General features: G+C 33.5%; 4 protein-coding genes across 6 annotated transcripts; 1 reads left to right on the top strand and 3 right to left on the bottom strand.

Annotated features, from left to right (window-relative positions):
* Positions 1 to 967: 967 nt before the first annotated feature.
* LOC100779777 (SWI/SNF complex subunit SWI3B) lies at positions 968 to 4,608 on the bottom strand. 2 transcript variants are annotated; one of them, XM_006581064.4, is made up of 5 exons: positions 3,847 to 4,608; positions 2,879 to 3,304; positions 1,911 to 2,046; positions 1,369 to 1,463; positions 968 to 1,279 (listed from the first exon to the last, which is right to left on the bottom strand). In XM_006581064.4, the coding sequence occupies exons 1-5, from the start codon at positions 4,432 to 4,434 to the stop codon at positions 1,085 to 1,087; spliced, it is 1,440 nt and encodes a 479-aa protein (XP_006581127.1). In that variant the 5' UTR covers positions 4,435 to 4,608; the 3' UTR covers positions 968 to 1,084. The 2 variants fall into 2 exon arrangements, with proteins under 2 accessions (XP_006581127.1, XP_003527631.1); XM_003527583.5 differs by having other exon boundaries at positions 1,369 to 1,499; positions 3,847 to 4,603.
* A 1,400-nt stretch (positions 4,609 to 6,008) lies between these two features.
* Positions 6,009 to 11,006, bottom strand: LOC100779244 (RNA-binding protein 38). 2 transcript variants are annotated; one of them, XM_006581063.4, is made up of 8 exons: positions 9,953 to 11,006; positions 9,706 to 9,829; positions 8,999 to 9,131; positions 8,463 to 8,499; positions 8,137 to 8,344; positions 7,404 to 7,514; positions 7,226 to 7,324; positions 6,009 to 6,549 (listed from the first exon to the last, which is right to left on the bottom strand). In XM_006581063.4, exons 1-6 carry the CDS (start codon positions 10,181 to 10,183, stop codon positions 7,417 to 7,419), a joined length of 831 nt encoding a protein of 276 aa, XP_006581126.1. In that variant the 5' UTR covers positions 10,184 to 11,006; the 3' UTR covers positions 6,009 to 6,549; positions 7,226 to 7,324; positions 7,404 to 7,416. The 2 variants fall into 2 exon arrangements, with proteins under 2 accessions (XP_006581126.1, XP_006581125.1); XM_006581062.3 differs by having other exon boundaries at positions 8,137 to 8,374; positions 9,953 to 11,003.
* Positions 11,007 to 14,452: 3,446 nt separating this feature from the next.
* Positions 14,453 to 15,325, top strand: LOC100800130 (uncharacterized). Its single transcript, NM_001253988.2, has 2 exons — positions 14,453 to 14,764; positions 14,849 to 15,325. Exons 1-2 carry the CDS (start codon positions 14,537 to 14,539, stop codon positions 14,906 to 14,908), a joined length of 288 nt encoding a protein of 95 aa, NP_001240917.1. The 5' UTR covers positions 14,453 to 14,536; the 3' UTR covers positions 14,909 to 15,325.
* Positions 15,326 to 20,120: 4,795 nt separating this feature from the next.
* On the bottom strand, positions 20,121 to 21,344 carry LOC100778715 (AT-hook motif nuclear-localized protein 29). Its single transcript, XM_003527581.5, has one exon. It carries the CDS (start codon positions 20,957 to 20,959, stop codon positions 20,195 to 20,197), a length of 765 nt encoding a protein of 254 aa, XP_003527629.1. The 5' UTR covers positions 20,960 to 21,344; the 3' UTR covers positions 20,121 to 20,194.
* Between the last annotated feature and the right edge of the window lie 1,446 nt (positions 21,345 to 22,790).

The raw sequence follows: 22,790 nt of genomic DNA, 5'->3' as shown, positions 1-22,790 counted from the left end.
ATTGATTAAACATTTTACAGTGAATGCAAGTGTCTGATCAAACCTTGCATTAACTGAAGCAGATAGGAAACTGTTAGTGGTAGTGGTGTGGTGCTATTGCTTCGCCATACTATAGAGTTAAAAGCATACACAGAAAATTCTATTATCTGTCTTTCTGAACAAAATGGAATACTTCATTCCTCCTTGCCTTATTGCGTAAGCTTGATTGAATATGCTTATCAATCAAGCGTTCAATCATCAGTGAATCAGTCGCAACCGTTTGGTTCGGTTCCTATTCTCATCTGTCGGATTTACGAATGTCTAGAGAAAGATCTATGAAGAAGTAAAACTTATTACATAAGAAATAAAAATAAATAAAAGATAAAACCCGCACAATTTATTAAAATTTAAATGAATTTTATAAATAAAAAAAAGACATTATTTTAAGAAACACATTTTAAAGCATGTTACTAGTACTCTTTGTAAGTAAAATTTTCTTTAAAAGCATATATTTATCATGGATTTAATTGATACACGTGGCATTGTAAAGATTTTTTACCCAGTCAAATATTACAAAATATCTTATTTTTAAAAAGTTTACACTAGCATGAATTATATGTTATACATAGCATGAATTATAATTGATAGACAGTGCAAAAGAAAAACTTCTCACTAACACTATCACACACTTCTCACATAAAATATGCACTCTAAAATTAAATCTTCTATTTTATTCTTCACTCATTTCCTACGTACGTATTTTCTCCACCTTAGCAATGCCAAATAGTGCAGTCAACAAAACTGCATTTTCCTTTTTTAAATTTCTCTTCACAACCAAAAATGAGGGGGGAAAATTATCATTTTATCTCTTCTATTTATCGCTTTATTTATTCTTTTCACTTCATTTCCTACATTTTATCTACACATCCAGACAACGCGTTACTCTAGCAATGCATGTACAATTGGTTAAAAAAATAAAAAGATACTCTACATCAAGATAGAGTTGTATGATATTGAAGAAATAGTCCAGTGACTCGAGGCCAAAGCAAATGGAGAGAGCAGGATAATTGAAAAGGAAAATTGAATACATTCGCTAAGCCTAAGATCAATAGCCATGGTTCGTCTTTACATTATTGCCTTCTTGGCATTCTCCAGTTTTTGGTGCAGATGATTTATGAAATAAAAGAGTAAGCTGATCAAGGAAAAACATATTTTTCATTTGCTCCAGCTGTTGGCCTTCTTTTTCCATCAGCAGGTCCAAATCTTCAAACTGAACAAGCTTATCTTGGATATTTTTCATCTACAAAACAAAATATCCAGTATTTAGCAAAGATTTTTAAACTTTGTAAATGCAGATACCATCAAATTAAACCTTGACATATGACAGACCTGAACTTCTATAATCTCAGAAATTGCTTTTTCCACATCTAACTCTTCCTTCTCAAGCTGTATGTTTGCATGCAATCGAGATCCTTGAAATGAATCTGAAGTATTACCACCGTTAGACATGATACCAGCATCTGCATAAAACATTAAGCCATAATTCTACTAAGGAAATCGAATTCAAAAATTATTTTCTACACTTTAAACTCATGGAATCACAGAGAACATATAATAATTACATTAGAATAAAGAAGGAAAAAAAGAGAAGAAACTAACTACTAAATATATGAAATTTTTATTAGAGTATAATGTTCTTCTGTAGTTATTCCAAAAGTCAACCATTGAATAGAGGAAATGACAAATTTGGTGCACCAAAGATTTTTATTAAAGATCCGTTGCAATGCTACATTTACAAATTATTCCAATCAAACACACCAAGAACACAATGAAGATTGGTCCATCCATTCCCAGATAAATCACATTGACTGATGACAGATTAATTCCTTCAGAAGCCTATAATCTTAGGCTATGTTAAATATCATTCTCACCTTGCAGCAATGTATTCCTCGGAAACGACCGATAATTTATTTTAGTTGCTTTGTAAACCTCAGACAGAGTTGTCAATGCAGCTTGAGCAGCAGCTTGTGCAACCTCTGACCCAGCCAAAGCAGACAGGAAAGCAGCCTGCGAGAAATTGAATAAAAAGTGTTAATATATTATTATTATATATTATATTAACAATGCACAGACTTTTAAAGAGATCATTCTTCATTGGGCAGTTCAGCTATCATGAACCATGCTGCAAATTTAATCATGACCTCAGTATACTACTTTTACACACTAGTAGTATTTCACAACAACTAAGTTTCAAACCCTTCATACAAATGAACTGCCAAACTAAGAAAGTTACCCTAACCCCAAACAGTCCCAGGGAAAAATTCAAGAGGCCGAGTCAGAATATGGTAATCAGTTCCAACAGTGTTTTTAAATAGCCAGCCGTGACAGTTTTGAGAGATGGATGAAGGACTGCTTGTGACTTTTTTCCCACTCACGTAAAACCTGTTAAAATTCTCCCACACACAATCCTGTGTTCACAGCTTCATGTAAGGATCAAGGAAGGACTCCTCCTCCACTCCTCCATCAGCTTCCATTCACCTCCTGCTTCATCCTCCTGTCTTCTCTGGCAAGTCTCAATCCAATTGAACTTGAATTATATTATGTCATTTTTTTGCATTGCATACAACTTAAACTTATATACATTTATAATTAATGTATATAATTGATACAGTGATATATATCATACATTTTCACCACCATGCAACTTCTGTTATTTTCCCACAACGCTATCTGGTATGATATAACGGATTATTTCCGCCATTTGATAACACACTGGTAACCAACTCTAACTATTAAGACATAAATGCAATTCATGATTCTTTATTGGTTACATGCAATACAACTAAATTTCATTTTTATCCTTTCATGAACAATAATTTAAAAGAGAGCAAGAGAGAACCTGAGCCATAATCGGATTGCTTGCATCTGCAAGAGGCGTGAGACGCATTCTCTTATTGGGTTCAGCAGAGGCAACAGTATCCAATTCAGATTCTGCATCAGCATTAGTTACCCTCTTTAACGGATTACAACTGTCATCAGTGCCATTGACAGCAGGGTGTTGTTGATAATGCTGGAATTGATCCACAAAAGGAAGCTTCAGAAAATGAGCAACACACTCCTTCTCAGTTCTGCCAGGAACATGCTGAGAAACCCTCTTCCAATCATCACTGTAATGCGTAATAGCTTCCAGAAGATTCGTGGTCTCCTTTTCGTTCCAATCCGTCTTTGTCTCCTCACTTATCTCCACTCGCCTAAAATCCGAAGAGTTCACACCAACTCGATAATTGCCACGAACATAACACCTCGCACAAAGAGTCAAATCATACTACACACGTCAATTTTCCGTCCATCAAATACCAGACAAAACATAGATGCTGTTGTTTAGGTGTTTTGAGAAATTATTATACAGTCCAAACCACCATGGTCATAAATCATTATCATCACATGACACATAGTCAAGTTTTATTAATTCTTTTTTGTAAATTGAAAAATTCCACTACACTTCACATCTAAATAGTCAAAACTATGGTCACTTGGTGGTCTCTAACCATACAATAATTACTTGTGTTTTCAGTACTACAGTATTTTATAATTAAATTAAAGCTTCACTTGTATAATTAATAATGACCATTAATGAGGAGATATAAGGTGTCCAATGGTTGGTGAAGGGAGGGGGAGGAGAGGTTGTGTGTTCGAATCCGCCAAGTGACATTTCTAACAAAAGTACAAAACTAACTAGCATTTAATGTAAACATACATTATGTAAATTATGGAGATAAAACTAGAATTGTAATAAGCTAATAACACCAAATGCACACATTGAAGTGCATCTAAACAAAAAACGAAAAGGAAAGGAAAAAAAGGTACCTTGTCACAGGCAAAACAAGCTATGGTGCAAACGACTTTGCAGCCACTGCAGAGTCTCTTAGTGTTTTCTTTGGCGGGAGCGGAAGAAGATTCGGTGGTGTTGGAGGCAGAATCGGATTTGGTCTCTTTGTCGTCCCACTTCAAGGGTTTGGTGAGCGACGAAGAGGGATGGTAATTGATAAGCCCCCAAGTTTCGAGGAAATCGAAGACTCTTCGGATGGAACCGACGTCTCCCACGAGCGTTTTGCGGACATCGGTGAAGGTGATTTTTCGGGTGGGATTGTACCTGAAGTACTTCACGATCGAGTTCCTGTAGTACTTGTAAACCCTAGGGCTCTTCGACGCCGATTCGAAGAACTCGGGGAGGTGACGCACCTCGCATTCGTCAATCGAATCCCACGAGAACCAACGAGAGTAGCTCGGGACCACTATTACGTTCGCCTCCGCCGAAGCTTTCGAATCGGACAATGGAGCCTCAGGCTTCACTGCTGACGCCGCCGCCACCGGTTGCGGCGGTTGCTTCGGAGGAGGCGGGGCAGGAGGCATTTCAGCGGAGGAAGGGAGAGGTTCGGTGGCTGTGGTGGCCATGATTTTAGCACGGGGCCCTTATTACAAGCACACCTTCGGGATATGAATTACGTATATAAATGTATGTGATTTTGAATCCATTCAGAAATTGCAACGGATCTTAAGAAATAAATAAATAATCATGTAAACTGGAATAATGTGTTCTCGAATCTCAAATCCATTCAAAAATTGGGGAATCTTACAATCACATATTTAAACTTTCCATTTAATCGGTTCTAAAATGAGATCTAAATGAAAATTGTGATAGAAAGATTAAACAATTCTTTTTAAAAAAAAACTAACAAATGAATCATTTAATAAAACTATTTTATAGATGACTTATTTTAATTGAATTTAAAATTACGATATAAATAAAATATTGTGAGGTATTAGAAATGAAAAAAATATTAACTAATCACTCTTAATTTATTTTTAATACACTTTTTTATTATTAAATAAGTTTATAAGAACTCATTACTCATAATAATGTAATAGTCAGAATTTTTATTAAAAAAGGTTAAGAGCACTATCTCACCAAGACCAAGAGTGCTTTACATTTACACTTCATCCCGTCCTTGTATATTTATGTGCTCCAATAAATAAGTGAAGCCATTGCTGGTTTTCACAGCCAGGGCTCTTCTGTTTTGTTTGTTTTTTTTTTTACCATATGCTATATGTATCATCCACTGTTCCGTGAACAGAAAAATTTTCTCTGAATATTTAACAAGCAGCTACAATACAATACTCCAAATCAAAACCATGATTAAGCTAAAACAATTTACACTTGATTCATGTGATCAATAATTTTGATGGAACTTTGGAGCCATATGGTGAGCTTCTTGTGCACATTCAAAGGAATTCGCTCCATGTTAATTCACCTTCTAATGGATGTTAACCCCTGCTTTGGCTGGACTCTTCAGAGGAGTATACCATTTATTCGCAGTGTGGGGTCTTAGTTCTTCAGGAACTTCGTCCCTCCTTATAAAAAAAACGAAAAACAAAAATACAGCATCTTACTTTGAAGCAAAACCCACTAATTTCAATCCTTTAAAAAACACTTACAAAAACACTACAAAGTTTATTTTGACAAATAAAAAAAAATATTTAAATGTTTTTCTTTAATTCATATTGAAGTTTTCAAATTCATTTCAAAATGAACTCTTCTACAATTAACATTTGCACCAAACAGAACAGTGATCACAAATCACATATCAAATTAACAATTTGGAACCCCGAGAGTTGATAGTTCGATCCGTAACAACAATCGAACTACTTTCCAAGAAAAGAGATTTGAATTAAAAGCCTAAACAAAGAACTGTTAATTGACCTCTTTATAATCAGTTATTCAGTCAAGACAATTTTATAATATTTAAAAAATGACGATTATGATGCATTCATACATTAGTGTGATCTGTGACCATTCATAGCATAGGTATTACATAAACTATGATGTAACTAGTGGTAGAATGATAAACCAATCTTACCCAACCAACCCTTGTATTTACAATCCAACCTAAAAAAATAGTAATAATAAAGAGCCTAAAAAAATACCAATTATAAAGGGCCTAAAGAAATATCAATTATAAAGGGCACCATGACGAAAGGTTGAAAATTAATTCAAGAAAATGTTGAACATGTGACTCCGTGCTGAATGACGGTAAAATAACACTAAAGAACCACTGCAATCCTCTCTAATGGAATATACTGATGGTTCTACCCTGCATAATCGGCAGGTTCTTAAAATCTTATATTACACCCTTGTCTTCTAGTAGAACGAACCCCTGACAACTACTATGCACAAAAATCACATTCAATATGATGGCCCATCCATCGTCACACAATTTACCAGCATTGACAACTATCTACAAACTCAATGCTGGACAAGACTACAAAGAATCATATTTTGATTCAGACATGATTTTCCTTTTTACAGAAGTTTATTCCTAAAATGGCTGCTAGAAACCTATTCCAGCATCCATCGATCCAATACTACTGCAACTCTTCTTGAGTACAGGTAGCATTAGGTATAAATACACTAGTGTAAATGTCCAAATGGAAAAGCAGCCTGCACATTCCAGTTTCCTTCGCCATCTGGAGCGACTCAGACACAACTTGGTGAGCATGACTACATATGACCTGCACATCATAAAATTTGTTAAGAGCTAAAACCTAACTAAAGAATATTGTAGTTTGCAGTGCCAACGTTTTAATTTCAGACCAACATAGAACAACTCGTTAAGGAATCCGGGCCCCTTACACTTAGAGAGCAAAAGCAAGACCTTTATGCCATGTGCAAATGGGACCCAAATACCCAAAACAATGGCAAAATAAAATATAGCAGACAATGTCACACTTGTAACAAAAGTTATATACTATTGCAAGCCTCTGTAATTAAAGAGATACCAAACGTGTGAATTGCACACTAATAAACTTGGGCAGTTAATACCATCATGAAATTAACAGAATCTACTAGCAACTTTAAGAAATCTTGCGACCATTAAATTTGTTGTCTTTTCTGAAAATTATAACTGAGACTATTTTTACCAATTGAGTAGCGGATGCTCAGCTAGAGTTAGGCTTATGAGCTATTTGAGCCAGCCTCATGAGCTCTTGTGTTCAACTATATAGGATTACAAGTTGCAACTCATAATTAGCCAAAATAATTTCAAGGATCCAAATTCCATAACTTCTTCAAAAAATATAAGATATGTAATTTTCGGCATATTAAGCTTAAAAGTTAAGAAATGCCATTGTGAAGCTTAACTCATTTCCACCATTATCATTAAGGCAACATAAAATAAAGCAACAATACCTCTAGAATGCAAAATAATTAACTTGCAAGGCTAGATTGGAAGCCCGCCACTCAAGTAGCAGTTCCGCTGCTCTTAGTCCTGCTGCAAACTATGGATACCTGTAACATGATACTTTCAAAACATAAGTTCATGCTGTAAATAAACATCTGCACATTAAGATGCTAGGAAATAACCCACCTTATTCGCCCCCTCACCCAGCTGTTTGATCAGGACCGCTACCTTGCATAAACTGAGGAGAATGAGCAGGAACAATAAATTGTGGTTGGCCAGGAACTGGTGCAGCAATTCCTGAAAAAGTCAACACACTAGCAAATCATATCACATCCTTTGAATAGAACCTAAAGAAGTTTTTCTCTCAGATGCCAATAATAACCAAGAGATGCAGCATGGGTTCTTCAATGCCTCATTATTCTACATGTACATACACACACATGCATGTCTTAAAAATTACAATACTTCTCCATAATCCATATAAGAAAAACATCAAGCATTCTTCACAGATTTGCTACCTGTCACCCATCAGAACTCCAATTTACCTACATTAATTCATACATAAATCTGGGTCGGATAACTAAAATTGCCTAAATAGTACAAATATGCCAACACCTGAAAGTTCAATGCATCCTTGGCAATTGGCATATACTTGTTGGAAACTAGAAGGTTCCATGCTCAAGTATTTTCTGGTTAATGTTAATTCCTAGACATATGAGCATTGAATACCTGCCAAATATGGCTGTTGGTAAGCAAAATCATAAATCAGATATGAATTGAAGCACTCTTTCAATCACAAGAAAATTTAGGCAGCATGAATTAAATTGAGACAAGTGAAAAGTACAACACAAGTTCACAAGGCAACAAAAGTGCACATCCTGAATCATAAATAGAAATTCTTCAGGGTAGAGAACCATACCACTAGGATATGAAGCTTGAATGGCAGGCATAGGTGAAGTTGTTATGGCATTAACATTAGATCCACCATAGGGCACAATCTGATGACCTGGTACTGTATAACCCTGTATAGCTGAATAACCATGACCACTAGGAATAGCCTGACCCACTTGTCCATAAGGATAAACAGTTGTATTCACTGCCCCAGGCACTCCATATATCTGAAGATACTGTTGCCCCATATATGGGTTGTACAGACTCTATTAGACAAGATGGAAGTTGAAAAAGTGAGCAGTGCACAAACAACACAAACATTCTTGCAAAGACAATCAATAAAACTAATTCAACCTGTGGGTAGATGTACTCAGGTCCATATGTCGTATACCTGCAAAGATAAAACAACCACATATAATGTTGAAAAGATCACCTCTATAGCATGATTCTGGTGTAATACATCCTGATGCACAATTTAAATGTAGTTAGGAACACCTCACACGCACGAGGACAAGAATAGCAAACAATTACTAATCCATTATATCTATTTGATATAGGTTTCCCAAAATCACCAAAACAACTAAAACCCAAATCTCTCAGGATTTTCCTTTCCTAATTAACCACTATTGCATGGATGCAGCCACAGAAAAAATAAGAAGGGGATTAGTCAGTGGTCCAAGCAAGGATGTGCACATAATTGACCACCGTCATTCAACAGTCATTAACAAAGACATATGAGTTGATAATGAGTAAAATATTAAAAGTATGGTAAAGGTACGCGTAGATACAAGTACAAAGAACAAGCAAGATAACAATATTTTTCAGCAATGAAAACAAATCTTCAAAGCAAATGTTCATTTTGTGATAACGAGCAACAACATCTCACTCACCCATAAGGAGGGTAAACCAATCCTTGTTGATAGCTGTAGGAAACTGGTTGTTGCTGGTAGCCAAAACCCCCAACATAAGCACCACGAGCTGGTTGCAAACTTCCAACATAAGGGGAGGCAGGTCTTATCCGTCCTATAAAAGAAAAAAAAAAGCACAAAATAAAAGCAATCTGAGTAGCAGAGTAGGCTAGAATGCTTCTGGTGATGCAGACATGAAGGTAATAATAACATTGTTTGGGCCTAACACAGTTGTTGAAGCAAAAGTGCAAAACAAACACGTTGTTTAAAAGATCAATAAGAAATAACAAACGAAGATTTTACTAGGCCAGACAAACAGTATCGTGTAAGAAAAAGAAAAAATTAAAAAAAAGGTGGTCCATAAGAGTCAGGAGATGACTTTAGGGCAATGATAGTACTAAACACTCGGGCACAAGCACTCGACCTCTTTCTATCACTGCCCGTGACTTTATCTCAATAACAGAGGGACGCCAATGTGGGATGATTCCGATAATGATAAATAATAGCAAAAACAGCTAACGACAGTGATGATGACGTCAGTAGTCAATGCAAACAAGTAGCCGACATGACAGTTAAACTTTGTAACGCACACTCAGCCGCAGATTAGCAATGTAACTTCAGTACGTTAAATTGTTAAATTTTATTGATTCATTCATAGTGAGGAAAACGAATTAGACACAAAACAATACCATAAGGCAGAGGGGGCCGTGGTCGACCAAGTGAAGCCAAATTACAATTGGCCCTTCTGCCATCAATAACAGGAGTTGGATCGGCACACGCTCTCCTTGCAGCCTCGGGATCCCGGAAAGTCACCTATACCCTCCAATTGAGATAGAAACCAAGTCATTCTATAGTGCAACAAAGTTTTGATTTGAAACGGCATCGTGTTGTGTAGTGGCAGTGATGATAATGTAATGTAATAAAAAAGATACTCACGAAACCGTAGCCCTTGGATCTTCCGGTGTTCTTATCGGTGATGACGACGGCCTCGAGAATCTCGCCGAACTGGTCGAAGTAGCGGCGCATGGTTTCGCTCTGAGTCTCCCAGGCCAATCCTCCGACGAAGACTTTGGTGTAGGTGGTGTCTCCGAACGGAGAATTCAATAACTGAAACCCCGAACTCGAACTCGATCCCGAACTCGGAACCTGGATCGCTTGGTATGCCATTAACAACGATCGATCACTATTCTCCGCCACACGCACACACAGCAACAACAAAAAGGAAGAAGGAAAATCAATCACGCAATGAATACACAAATTCAGATTGGATGGTTCCTAAGACATCAAAAGAGGAGAAAGGAAGAATTGTGCGTGTGTGCGTGAGGTGTAGGGAGAAAAAGGACAAGAGAGAGAAGATTTAGAAGAAATATACGGGGAATCAGAGGAAGAAGAGAGGGGGGATAGATAGAAAAGCAGAGTGATGGGAGGGTAACCTAACGAATTAAAAGTGAAGAGGAAAAGGGGGGGTTTAGAAATAAAAAGAAGGAAGAATGGAAAAACCCTAGAATTGAGGTGGGGAAGGACGGAAAGAGAATTGATTGGGAAAAGGTGGGAGGAGGGATAGGATGGTACATGGAAGATTAGAAGGTGTGGTGTGGGGTTGAAAAGGGAGTGAAAAAAGTATCTGGGGATACTTGGTGCTGGTGGTAGTAGACAGCAGCAGCAGCAGCAGCAGCAGCAGCAGTAGTAGTAGTAGTCAACTATGGGAGGGAATCGAGAAAGAAGGGAAGGGGGATAAAATAGAAAAGGGTTTCTGGTTTGGGTAATCAATTATGGTTGTTGTTGATGTGTGTTGACAGGGTGGATGATGGAGGAGGAGGAGAGTGGGAGTCATTCATTCTCTCTGAATGAAATTGAAAACGAAAACCAGCGAGAAAGAAAGAGAGAGAATTGGAAAACACACAAAAATCAAAAAAGTATAGGCAGGCTTCAGTTTATGAGTGTTCTCGTTTTTCTCAACCGGACAGCCTGAGATGGTGCTCACCCTGGACCCACACACACTTTCCCCTCTTTCTTTTCAATTTCTATTTTTTTCTGTTTCCATGTCTAATTGGCTCAAGAAAATATACAGGTTCCCCACATGTAAAGCCACTGTCAAAACTCTTTGGATTTTATTTTGAGACCTTTATTTACTTGTACTTTAAAAAAAAAAAACATTTTATACTAATGTTTTTATCATAAATTAATAAATAACTGTGATCTTTGGAGCCAATATATGCAATACAATAAATATATGTTATGTTGGTGTATAACAAATGTATACAATATTGTTAGTCAATTTTGGAGTGTTTTTGCTACCGGCACTTATTTATTAACAAATATCTTTAAATTTTATACTTAACTATAATTTTAGTTTATATGTGTAAGTTCTGTTTCTTTGTTTTTAATTATGTATCAATAGTTTATGTACTGCGATGTAATTGTTATTTAACCAAAAATCACTATATATAATCAATTTATTGATTTTTTACTATCATATCAATATTAGTTTTTATAGATCGACAGTGTAAATTTTTTATACTAAATTATTAATAGTGTATAAAAATTAAACACTTAAATTACTTTATTTAATTTATAATTTCACAATTATTTAAATTAAGTTTTCGATTAGAAAATTTTACCTAAAAACTAATAAAAACATAACAGAAATGCTATATAACATTGGTTTATATAAATTAGCAAACAATAATATATATATATATATATATATAATATTTTAAAATTTAAAAGGCAAAAAAAAAATATTCTTCATCTTATTTAATATATTTTTAGTTAGGAGCTTAATTTTATAACGATTTAAACAAATTTACATTGTTAACCAATTAAAAAATATCATTAATGAAACTTTTGAGATAATTGTCATTAAATTATTATTAAAGATAGCATAAATATCATTATGTCAATTTGAAATTGAATAATAATGTATGTGGATAGACTATTTATTTATTTAATTTAGATATACTATGTATTTTTTTCTTTATTAATTTTGTTATATTTTATCTTAAAGTTCTATATCACTTAGAAGTTTTATTTTCCAACTCTCTAAGATGTCTTTTAAATGATAGAATTGTAAATCTTATCAATGTCAGATCGAATAATATCTCAATGTATTGGATTTAAGGTTGAAACAAATATAAATAATGTTATATTGCACCTAATTATAAAATTTGCGTTCAATTTGTTTTATTTTTACATTTTATTCAATTCTAATTTCTGAAAGTTTCCCACGATTTTATTGGAACTCAATTATATAAGTTTTGTAAATTAACCTCTAATTACACTTTATATATATATAATCCAATAGGAGTATTTGATGAGAAATCTCTCAACAACTCATAACTCGATACAATATATATATATATATATATATATATATATATATATATATATATATATATATTTAAAATGGATAAAATACATGTTTACTCTCAAAAGTTATGTGAGTTGATCCATAATTGTATACAACTCACAATATAGGATTTCTCTTCTCATTCAAGTATATTTTTATCATATTCGTGTAAGCATCGTTTGTAACATTTTAGCGTTAATGAATCAGGAGTAATTGCCAGAACAAAGGACATAAGAAGTGATTATCAGTAAGAAAAAAATCACATTTATATAAAAATAATGGATAATATAAATATATTTCTTCTATACAATCAAACTTCTTTAATTTAAATTTCTCCCTTCTTATTTCAAAATTTGAATCACAAACTTTTCATGGCGTCCAATTATAAATAATTAAATTTAATTAAAACATATTATTAGTATAAAAGTACTTCACACAATTATTTAATTATTAATTATAATATAATAAAATTTAATATTTATTATTAATTATTTTAAAAATTATATCTAATTAAATAACAATGTAAAAATATATCCGTTAGATTATATCAAAGTGATAGTTTATCCAAATGTTGGAATAAGGGTAGTTTTAGGACTTATGTTCGTCTTCTAGCGTCGATGTTGGCAATTTTGCTTCCGAGGATGCTGTGTGAACACGTGCAATTGTACCTTGCCGTTTCATTGTTGCTATCATATGGAATTTTTGAATGATCTTTGACCGACCCGTGTTGGCTTAATCCAATTTCATAGTTTTCACAAAAATTTTCAGTAGTAGTTTTCACGTCATTTTTACAAATTTCTGCTGACATAAGAGGCTTTCTGTTATTTTTAACAAATTTAGGCCAATTTTAAATAACTGTTAATATCTCAAATATATTTAGAATTAGAAATCAAGTTATTTTTAAAATTATCTAAAGGATTATCGCAATAGTATAGACTGAGTGAATAATTTTTTACACATGATAAATGAATATAATTTTTTTAAAATGTATCATTTTCACTTATGATTACACAACTAAACTAACTCTTTGGTTATATTATGATTTTTTATTAATTAATATTTTTTACAATGATATTTTTTTATTCATATATATATATATATATATATATATATATATATGTGTGTGTGTGTTTATTTTGTTTGTATATAATACTCAATTACTTTTTTTAGGGAAAATATCAATTACCTAATTCATTAATGAAAGTGATTAATTTAGTTAATAATAACAAGTTTATTTTAAATTGATATTTTTTTTAAAAATTATCTATGTAATTAATACTTCTATTTTTTCTTAATATTTTTTTCTCTTCTTTAAATTAATGATATTTCTAGTCCAATAATTAATAAAAAAAACATTATAGATTAAATTTTGCAAAAAAAAAAAAATCAACATCATTTCAAATTGGAGTGTTAAAAATAATTAATACAAAAATATTATAAAAAAACTAATATTATTTCAAATTTAAATCTTATAAAGAGTAGCTTAGCTGAGAGAGTATATTTTATGTTGAGTATATTTAGGGTAACATCTTCCCTTTAATTAAGGGTATGCATGGTAATTTAACCCTCCTTGTCTCGTCTCTTTACAAGTGGGATGGTTATAATACAAATATAAAAGATGTGGGTTTAGAAGTTTAATATGCATTCTCATCTGTTAGATTTTATTGAATTCAGGTATATTCGCAGTCAATCCATTATACTTTTTTTTTTAATTTACCTATATGCTTTAAAATGAATTACATATAAGTTTCTAATTATTTTTTAATTCAAACAATATACACATATAAATAACAAATAAATTAAACTTAAAAAATAAGAATTTAATTATATTTTTAGTTAAATGTATATTTTTAAGTTTGTTACTTAATTATTTAACTATTAAGCTAATTAATTTATATTTAAAAAAATTATAACAATAAAATCTTTAATATATATATGTTGTGAAATTTTTTTATAAAAAAATGTAATATTATGTGTATGGACATGATACGGGTATAATTTAATATGTTCTGGCATCTTTATCTCAGCTTAGCTTAAATAGTTGGAATAATATTCATATTTGTATTTATATTTTATCAGATATTTGTAATGAAAATTGGAAGAGGGTGATGAGGATTTATTTGACATGGTGGGTTTTGTGGCATTAGCCGGTCCGTGAGTGAGTTGGTTGAATGGCGAGTAGCCGGAGAAGAACGTTTGGCAACATGAGGTCATTCGTAAGCAATTCGATGGGAGGTCTCAGGGGCGGAAGCAACCTTGCTTCTTGGGTCGTCGCCGGAACCCTAGCCTACTTCCTCTGGATCAAACCCTCCCAAGACTTCAAGCGTCAACAACAGGAGAAGGCCACTCTTGCCGCCGCTGAGTCTGATTCTTATCGTAAACCCATTCCCGACCCTCAGGTTTCCTCAGTTTCCTCTTCAACTTTTATATTCATATTCTCTTCTATTAGTTCTCAATTTCAACAATTTCAACAATTTCAACAGGTTACGGGTTTGATATATGGAAACAAGAACAAGGACAAAGCAACCAAACCAGAGGATTGATTGATTAGCATTCATGTGAGTTTGTTGCCTTACTTCTACTCAGTCCTACACAAATACACCATCCCAAGAGTTAATGAAGATAGATAGATCATAGATGTGAGTGTGTTTATGATGTTCTTGGCACTTGGCAGGATTCAAATGGATGTAATTAACAATACGGCATATCTCGTGTTTTCATGCGCGCTCAGTTTCATCTTTACTAAATATTACTACTGTTTATTGTATTCACGTTTATGTGTTTATACAGTAAATTAGGTTGTCTGTTTTACATAACACTATAACAGCAGTGCTCTTCCTGTCATATTTGTTTTTTTTTTCTTTTTGTTTCGAGAATCAGCATCTGCAAGACTGTAATAATCCATCCTTCCGGAGACAAGAGGCATGTTATTATAATGAATAAGTCCTTCTGCCATTACTCATGAAGCAGTGTTAAAGATCGGTACATGCTTACTGTTTTCATATGAGTTGCATCGGCGTTTGTAAATTTTTAAACAAGTTGCACTGCATTAGGGCTTGAACTAGGTGTGCTTGTGTAATTGTGTGTGTGTATTCTTTGAAATCCACAAAACTGGCATTTAATTAAATTATTCCTCTAGTTTGCTTTGTAAATTGTAGGCTTGCTGCTTATTAAGCATGGACACCCCTTCAAAATAGCGTGTCGCCTTAGACACTAACAGTTCTCAGACACACCTTAGGCACACGTAGGAAACTCCTCTACTGAGTGTCATTTTTTTTTAGTTTAAACACCTTTTGGACACGGGCCAAGCGAGTGAGTATACATGACAAAACCTACTCTTGGCCAGACACTCCTATCATAAAAGAATATACTTATATTATAAATATTAAAAATTAATTAAAATATTATGAAGCACATAACTCTTTCTTCCATTGAACACAAACATCTTTGCACATGAAACCCTGTTTTTGTATTGGATGTTAATAGTTCTCTGCTCCAGTGTGGTGATTGTCTACATCTATGTTTTTGTCGGTGCCAATTGTCATTGTTTTCCATTGTTGCCAGCCATGCCTCCACCATTTGTGGTTGTCAGTACACTCCTGCAACTGGTGGTTCCTTCAGCACGGGCGTTGCTGACATCTGTGTTTCTGTCCTTCACCCTCTCTTTTTTCATTGTTTGATGTGATTTTCATATCCTTTTGTGAGGGTCATTATCATATGAAAATTGTAAAGCTTTAAACTTTGTTTTTAGAAGGTAATATATACTGTCTTGATGTCCTATATTTTTATAATAGCCTGTATCAAGTCAGAGTTGGTGCTTCATATCTCATGGCATTGAAACTTGCCACCTGTCATTTTAAGAGAATCTTGCTCAATGTAATATTGTAATCTCAATCTGCAAATTGCAAAATAGGCTGCCTGCATGCCAATGATACTTGATTGAGTAATGATTGATGAACATCTGGTAACTCTAAACACCTCATTAACACCTATTATCTTTCTCTCCCCATCACATCATATCAATTACCATAGCTATATTTCTTTCTCTTCTCTTTTATTTCTCCTCCTAGGTGTCATCTAGAGTGGACATGTCCACTAACAATTTTTGTATTTAATTTCCTATTTTCTTCTTTGTTCTTCAACTGTGAATTGGAAATCAAACTTAGTAGAAATTTATTGGAGGAGCAACCATGCAACAGTTCCTCTATGTTTCCCTTTGGATGATTAGCAATGAATCAAATTTTATTTGGAGCTGGAGATTCCTCAGTAGCGGAATTTAATACCATAATACTCAGCTACTTTAGTGAGAAGAAAATGAGTTTCTATAAATGTCAAGTGGGGGCTATCTGTGCTGGGTCTTGTGGACATTGGAAATTTTGCCACTCTTTTGATATGCAGCTACTTAGTACTAGTTGGGTTTACCATGTTATTATTTGTCTCCATTAGTTCATGAGGTTTGTCATGGCATCAGGACCTTTTCATTTTGTTTCTCTAGTTTGTTGACTATCTAATCTCTGTTTATTGTTTACTGTTTGTCATCTGGTGTACACTGGGCTTGCACTTGATACTACTTCCGTGGCTGACTGAATATACTCTAAATCTATAAAAATAAGATGTCGAAATAGATTTGACATTCTAATTGCTCTTTCTGGATGTAGGAGAACGATTTTCACTTGTGTACTTGTGTTGTTGACACTGTGCAGTCAAATTCAACTGAGTATAAATTCTTATAATGTAGGGGATCATTGACAACCAAAATACAGTGAGAATGCTGTGGTTACTTTTTTTAGATGACTTGGAAAAATGGATAGCGAACTTGAACTCGGGAATATATAATGCGATAAATAGGCCTATGGGTCTATTACTAAAAGGACTAATAAATTATGATTTGGCAAGCTTATTGTTAAACAATCAATAAATTTAGGGTTAATGAACCTATTACATTATAGATGAAGGTTAGGGTGGAAAACTTGACAATGTCTCCTATTGTGGGAAAGTCTTTTTGACCGTTAGATATAATGATTTTAAAATTAACGGAAGACTTAACTATGTCTCCTATCAACTTCTCAAAAAAAAATGTCTCTTATCAATTTCTCAAAAAAAAAAAAAAGTTTCCTATCATGCTTATAAAAAAATGTCTCCTATTGGGAGAAAATCGTTTTTGACCACTAGATATGTTGGTTTTAAAGTCAATGGTTGACATTTTTTTTTTCCTTTTATTTTTTCATTTTTCTTAATCTTTCTTAATTTACCCCTTTTTCCTTTATGTATTCCTTTTTCTCTTTTTGCTAGATTTCTCTCAAACATACTTTTAGTAGGTAACCAAATATAACTCTAAATTGATTTTACTCTCAAATATATATTTTGAGGATCCCATCGAAAATTCAAATACACTCTTAGAAATACAAGTTGAGGAATGTAAGTGGCATTTTTCTAATTTTTTTTATTCTCTATGATTGATAGAATTTTTCAAAAATGACTAATTTTAATAAGTTTGACTTCTAAATTTGGAGAGTCATTGAACAACAAATGTGCCCCACCAAAATAAGTTAGTAAAGAAGGTATTTGAAAATGAGTGTTAAAGAGAATGTCAATTACTAGCATTTCTCATGCAAGTTTGTATGAGATTGTAAACTATAGGCCAGGAAATTGCATTTTACACCATCATAAGCGTAGTTAGTGGGAAGGACTAAATTCACACATTTTTTAAAAAAATGGAGCATTAAATAATCAATATATAAAAATGGAATGATTAATTTGAGCAAAAACAAGGATAAAAACACATTCTTTCCAAAAGAATAAAAATGCTATAACATCCATGTTATAAATGATTGAGAATAATAATATATAATCACTACATAATTAACATGATTCCTCTTCTTTTTTTTCACCAGTATATTAAAGACGAGGATCAAACTGAGGAATTCATCAAACAATAGCTTGATTGCTAACTAATAAAACACAAGAAAATAATAATTTGAGTGTTTCCAGGAGATGGTTAAAGTCAATACAGCCAATAGTGTGTCCATTCCCGAACTGGTGAATTTCTAGTGTCTGCCACTTATCACTTAGTTTCCTTATCAAAGCTAAAATAAAACATGCTTTGGTAAGGAGTAGTCTAATTATCACTCGTCCCGTGTGCGTGTATGAGGCTATATGTTTATGTCTTCCCTACACAGCACATATTAAGAAATAAGAAGTGATTGAAGCTTATCTAGATAATTGTGGCACTGAAATGCAGACATGGACCTTGGGCTTTGGAAATTGGGTACCAACCATACTACTACTAGTATATGGTAGGACTGTAGGAGTATTATAAAGCTTACACTTTAATAAACTGGCCCGGTCAAGTAGTAATTCGGGACATAAGACCAAACAATTTATAATATATTTTTACTAGCTACTACAAGAATTTTTTCCTATAATTTCAAGTTTCAATGTCACTGGTTCTGGTAATTCCTTGGCTCCTTCGAGCTTCGTCCAAGTTAGCATGGATATGGGTTTTCGGATTTGCTTAATTTACGTTTACTCGGCAAAACAAGCCCAGAATTGACATTCAAGAATCTAAGATGTGCATATTTTTTTTATAGGTAAAAATTAAAAATAATGTCAAAAGATTTACAATAAATATATTCTTATTTAACTAATTCAACTAGATCAATGTGCTAAGTATTAAAAAAATCATACATGTTAAAAAAAACATTTTTTATCATAAAACATCAGCTTTATTATTTCAGCATTAATTACCGCATATAGACTTTATGTAACTATTTTTGTTTCTCACCTTATATAATACACATAAAATAATAAAATCACAGACTTTGATGCTAAAACATCATTTTCCAGAATAAGAATTAATATTTTTGTAACTGGCAAAAGTGCGTTTTTCATCAACTAGTCGTTACACAAACAAATTAAGTGTGAGCCTAACACTTGATTTGGCCAGAAAACTTTCAGTTGGGAGTAGGAAAAAAAAAAGCAATATGTTTGAAGTTCAATATCGATCGCTTGTAGTAAGAGGAAAACAAAAAAGGCTCAACATCGCTTCCCAATGTTGAGATACTGCAAATAGCAGGAACTAGGGCTACGTTTTCTGTGCTGGGACAAACAGGCGTTGTCGGTGTTTGTTCTCGAAGGTGCTTTAAAACATCAAGACCGAAAAAAAAGTTAACAGATCTACAGATGCTATAAAATAATAAATCTGTATTTTGCTGATATGGTGGTATAACTGAGTTGAACAAGAGTGTTTGTTAGACTTAATACCTAGCTAATAAAAATTCTATCAGAAGGTAGCCGTAGAAACATGGTTAATTGGTTGATCAGAATCCGTAAGTGTTATAAATCTTTTTATTTTTGAAAATCAAAGGTAGTGCCAAGATTCAATCAGTTGAATTAAAATTTGTTGACTATAACATTAGTAAAAAAAATAGTATAACATATATAACTGGTGCGTGTAAGAATTTTGGTGTGTATAAAGTGAATGAATCTCCGATGACCGACCTAATTAAATTAACCTAATCATTTACTACCATAATAAAGAAGGCACTAATGATTTGCTTCAATAGACAACCAACGCAGGTCTAGATGTTCAACATTACAATATGATATTATTTTATAGCCCATTTCCGATGTTTTGCTATGAATTAACAAAACCAGCTATGTAAAGCAGATAGGACATATATGATAATATAACATTGAAAACAATAAAAAAAAAAACATTTGCAGTTGCAGGGTGGCCAAAACATTGTCTAGATATTTTTAATTTCAAATCATGCATGTGTTGCACATATAATAATATTGATGTATATATATAATAGTACATTGCAATACTAGAAAGGATGAGTTTTGGGTGGTGCAGTTGATGTTGATGATGTAGTTCCAGTTCCACCCCATCCAAATACTTCACCCTGCAGCGACGCGGAGAAGGGATAGTTCCTTCCATCTGCCACCTGTTCAGTTCCCATGACGCCACGTGGTGCCTCTTGCAGAACTTGATCATCATCATCATGCTGATTCAAGGGCAAGGGTAACCTTTCGAACATGGCGTTAGCGAAGGAAGCAGCCACCAAAACCACGTGACTCGAAGCCACCAGAGGGGCCACCACCACGCCCCCAACCACCTGTCCCTGCGCCCCTGACAGATAAACCGACAACCCGTCCGAACCGGGTGGCGCCGGAGGCGGGAGCACCGTCCCCGTCATGGAAACTATCTCAAACCGGCCGTGGAGCGTGAGGACGCTCCCGGCCGGTTGACGGAGCACGACGTTGGCCACCGTGCCGGAGCCACTGAGCACGGACACTCCCCTCCCTCGGCGGCGCGCATAGTTGGAGAGGCTCTCCACCACGTCGGCGCCGGAGGAGACCTCAAGAACGTGCGAGCGGAGGACGTTGGGGCTGTCGCGCGTGACTATGACGGGTGGCTTGGGCTTGTTCTTGGAGCCCATGGGCCGCCCGCGAGGGCGCCGCTGGGTGGAGAAGGGTCCTTCTCCGTCGTCGTCGTCGGACTGGGGCTGGAGGTGTAGGGCTGCAGGTGTCATGAAAGCAGCAGCAGCAGCAGCAGCACTAATGATATTGTTGTTGTAATTAGCAGCCATGTGAGAATTTGAGATCCAACTTAAAGTCACACTGATTATATAGCATACGTGAGTGAAATTTGTGAAGTGTTATGATGGATGAATTTACTAACATGACACACCGACAAGAATATATAATTTGTGTAAGTTGGTCAAATTCGTGGCCAAACGCCTCTGAATCGAATTTATGGAAAATGAAACGCTAGCTGAAACAGTATATATTAATATATTGGTTTTGTTAAGAGTGCAAAATTAAGGAAGGAAGATCGAAAGTGTGGTTTCGAGGATGAAATGGTGGGAAGGAGAAAGAACACAACAAATAACCATTACCAAAGACAAAAGGTGTTCTATTCCATTTCCGATCCTCACGCTCCTGTCGTGCCACACGCGTTACTCCCTCCTTAATTAGACACACATAACTGTTCATTCAAAGAAAGCATTGATTATATTAACCATGGATTTCAATTTTAAGGAATATTTTTCCATAAATAATTATTTATCTATGACATTTTCAAACTTTTTTATTAGTTTTAATTAAACTTTCAAACATGACTTTAATAAAAATTAATTTAATTAATTGAATTCAAATTAAACGACTCCAATTTTTTTAATTAATTTCACAAACCCAGTTTGAAGAATATACTGCTCCATCAACAAAATTAATTCCAAGATAATAAACATGTTTGCTGTTCTATGCTAATTAAAGAATTAATTATGTATTATGCATCCATTAATTAGATGCATTAAGCATTTAGTCTTGAAAAAAAACATATTTTATACTTATTAAGAAAATGATTTAATTTTATTAAATTGTATCATTTTTAATTAAAAATAAACATACTTTTTAAATTATTCTTCGTTAGAATTTAATATCAAACATACAAAATATATTTGACATTATTAAATAAAGTATATTTTAGAAAAAAATTCATTAAATAAGATATAAATAATTGAAATTTATTTATATTCAAGATAAAAAAAATAAAAATTTGTTGCTTATATTTGAGACCAGAGAGAGTATATGAAATAAAAATACTATTAAAAAAGCTTTGTTTACACTTATCCAATGAAAAGATATGGACAAATAAAAAATTACAATGATAATGAATTTAAAATAGTGAATATGTATTCTAAAATTTTTATACTATTTCTGAAATGCATTATTCCTAAATTATTAATTAACAATAGTACTACATTATAATTTTATCAATATTAGATTTTTTATTTGTTAATGAACATATAGATCTTAGAATGAAAAGTCCTTCAATAAAATAAATATGAAAACATTATTGGTCGGGACAAAATCTCATTTCTAAAGAGATATTTCTGGTAAGAATTAAACGAAAATCTTCTCGTGAAATATTATTGTACGCATTTTTATCATACAATGTTATTAGACCTGAATCGATAGAACACTGACACTATTAAGATAAAAGAAAATTTGTGATGAAATTTTGTGACATAATATAATCCCTCACAATTAGTGATGACCTTTATGAGTCATTAGTTAACTTGCATGCTTGTTCTAGATTAAAAAGTTATAAACAATTTATAACCTATAAACTTGTATACTTAAAAAAAAAATCAATTGCAAAAATGAACTTGTTATATATGTTACTAACAACCTACAAATTCCCCGTATAAAAAAGGAAGTGTTACAAGATTTAGACTTTAATAGAATTCAAACATATGTAAAAGTATAATAAAACATTTGAGCAACATATTTTCTGACTTTAGCATACACAATTTGAAGTTAGAATTTAAGTACGTAAGAATCATCTATTTCTTATATGGGTGAGTTGTTTCTTGTAAAAAAGAAAAACAAAACAAAAGAGCATGACTTACTAATTCA

This window comes from Glycine max, chromosome 6, assembly GCF_000004515.6.
Source record: "Glycine max cultivar Williams 82 chromosome 6, Glycine_max_v4.0, whole genome shotgun sequence".
In the NCBI taxonomy this organism is placed as follows: Eukaryota; Viridiplantae; Streptophyta; class Magnoliopsida; order Fabales; family Fabaceae; genus Glycine; species Glycine max.
Note: the sequence above shows the minus strand (reverse complement) of the source record. Positions and strands in the feature narration are given on the sequence as shown.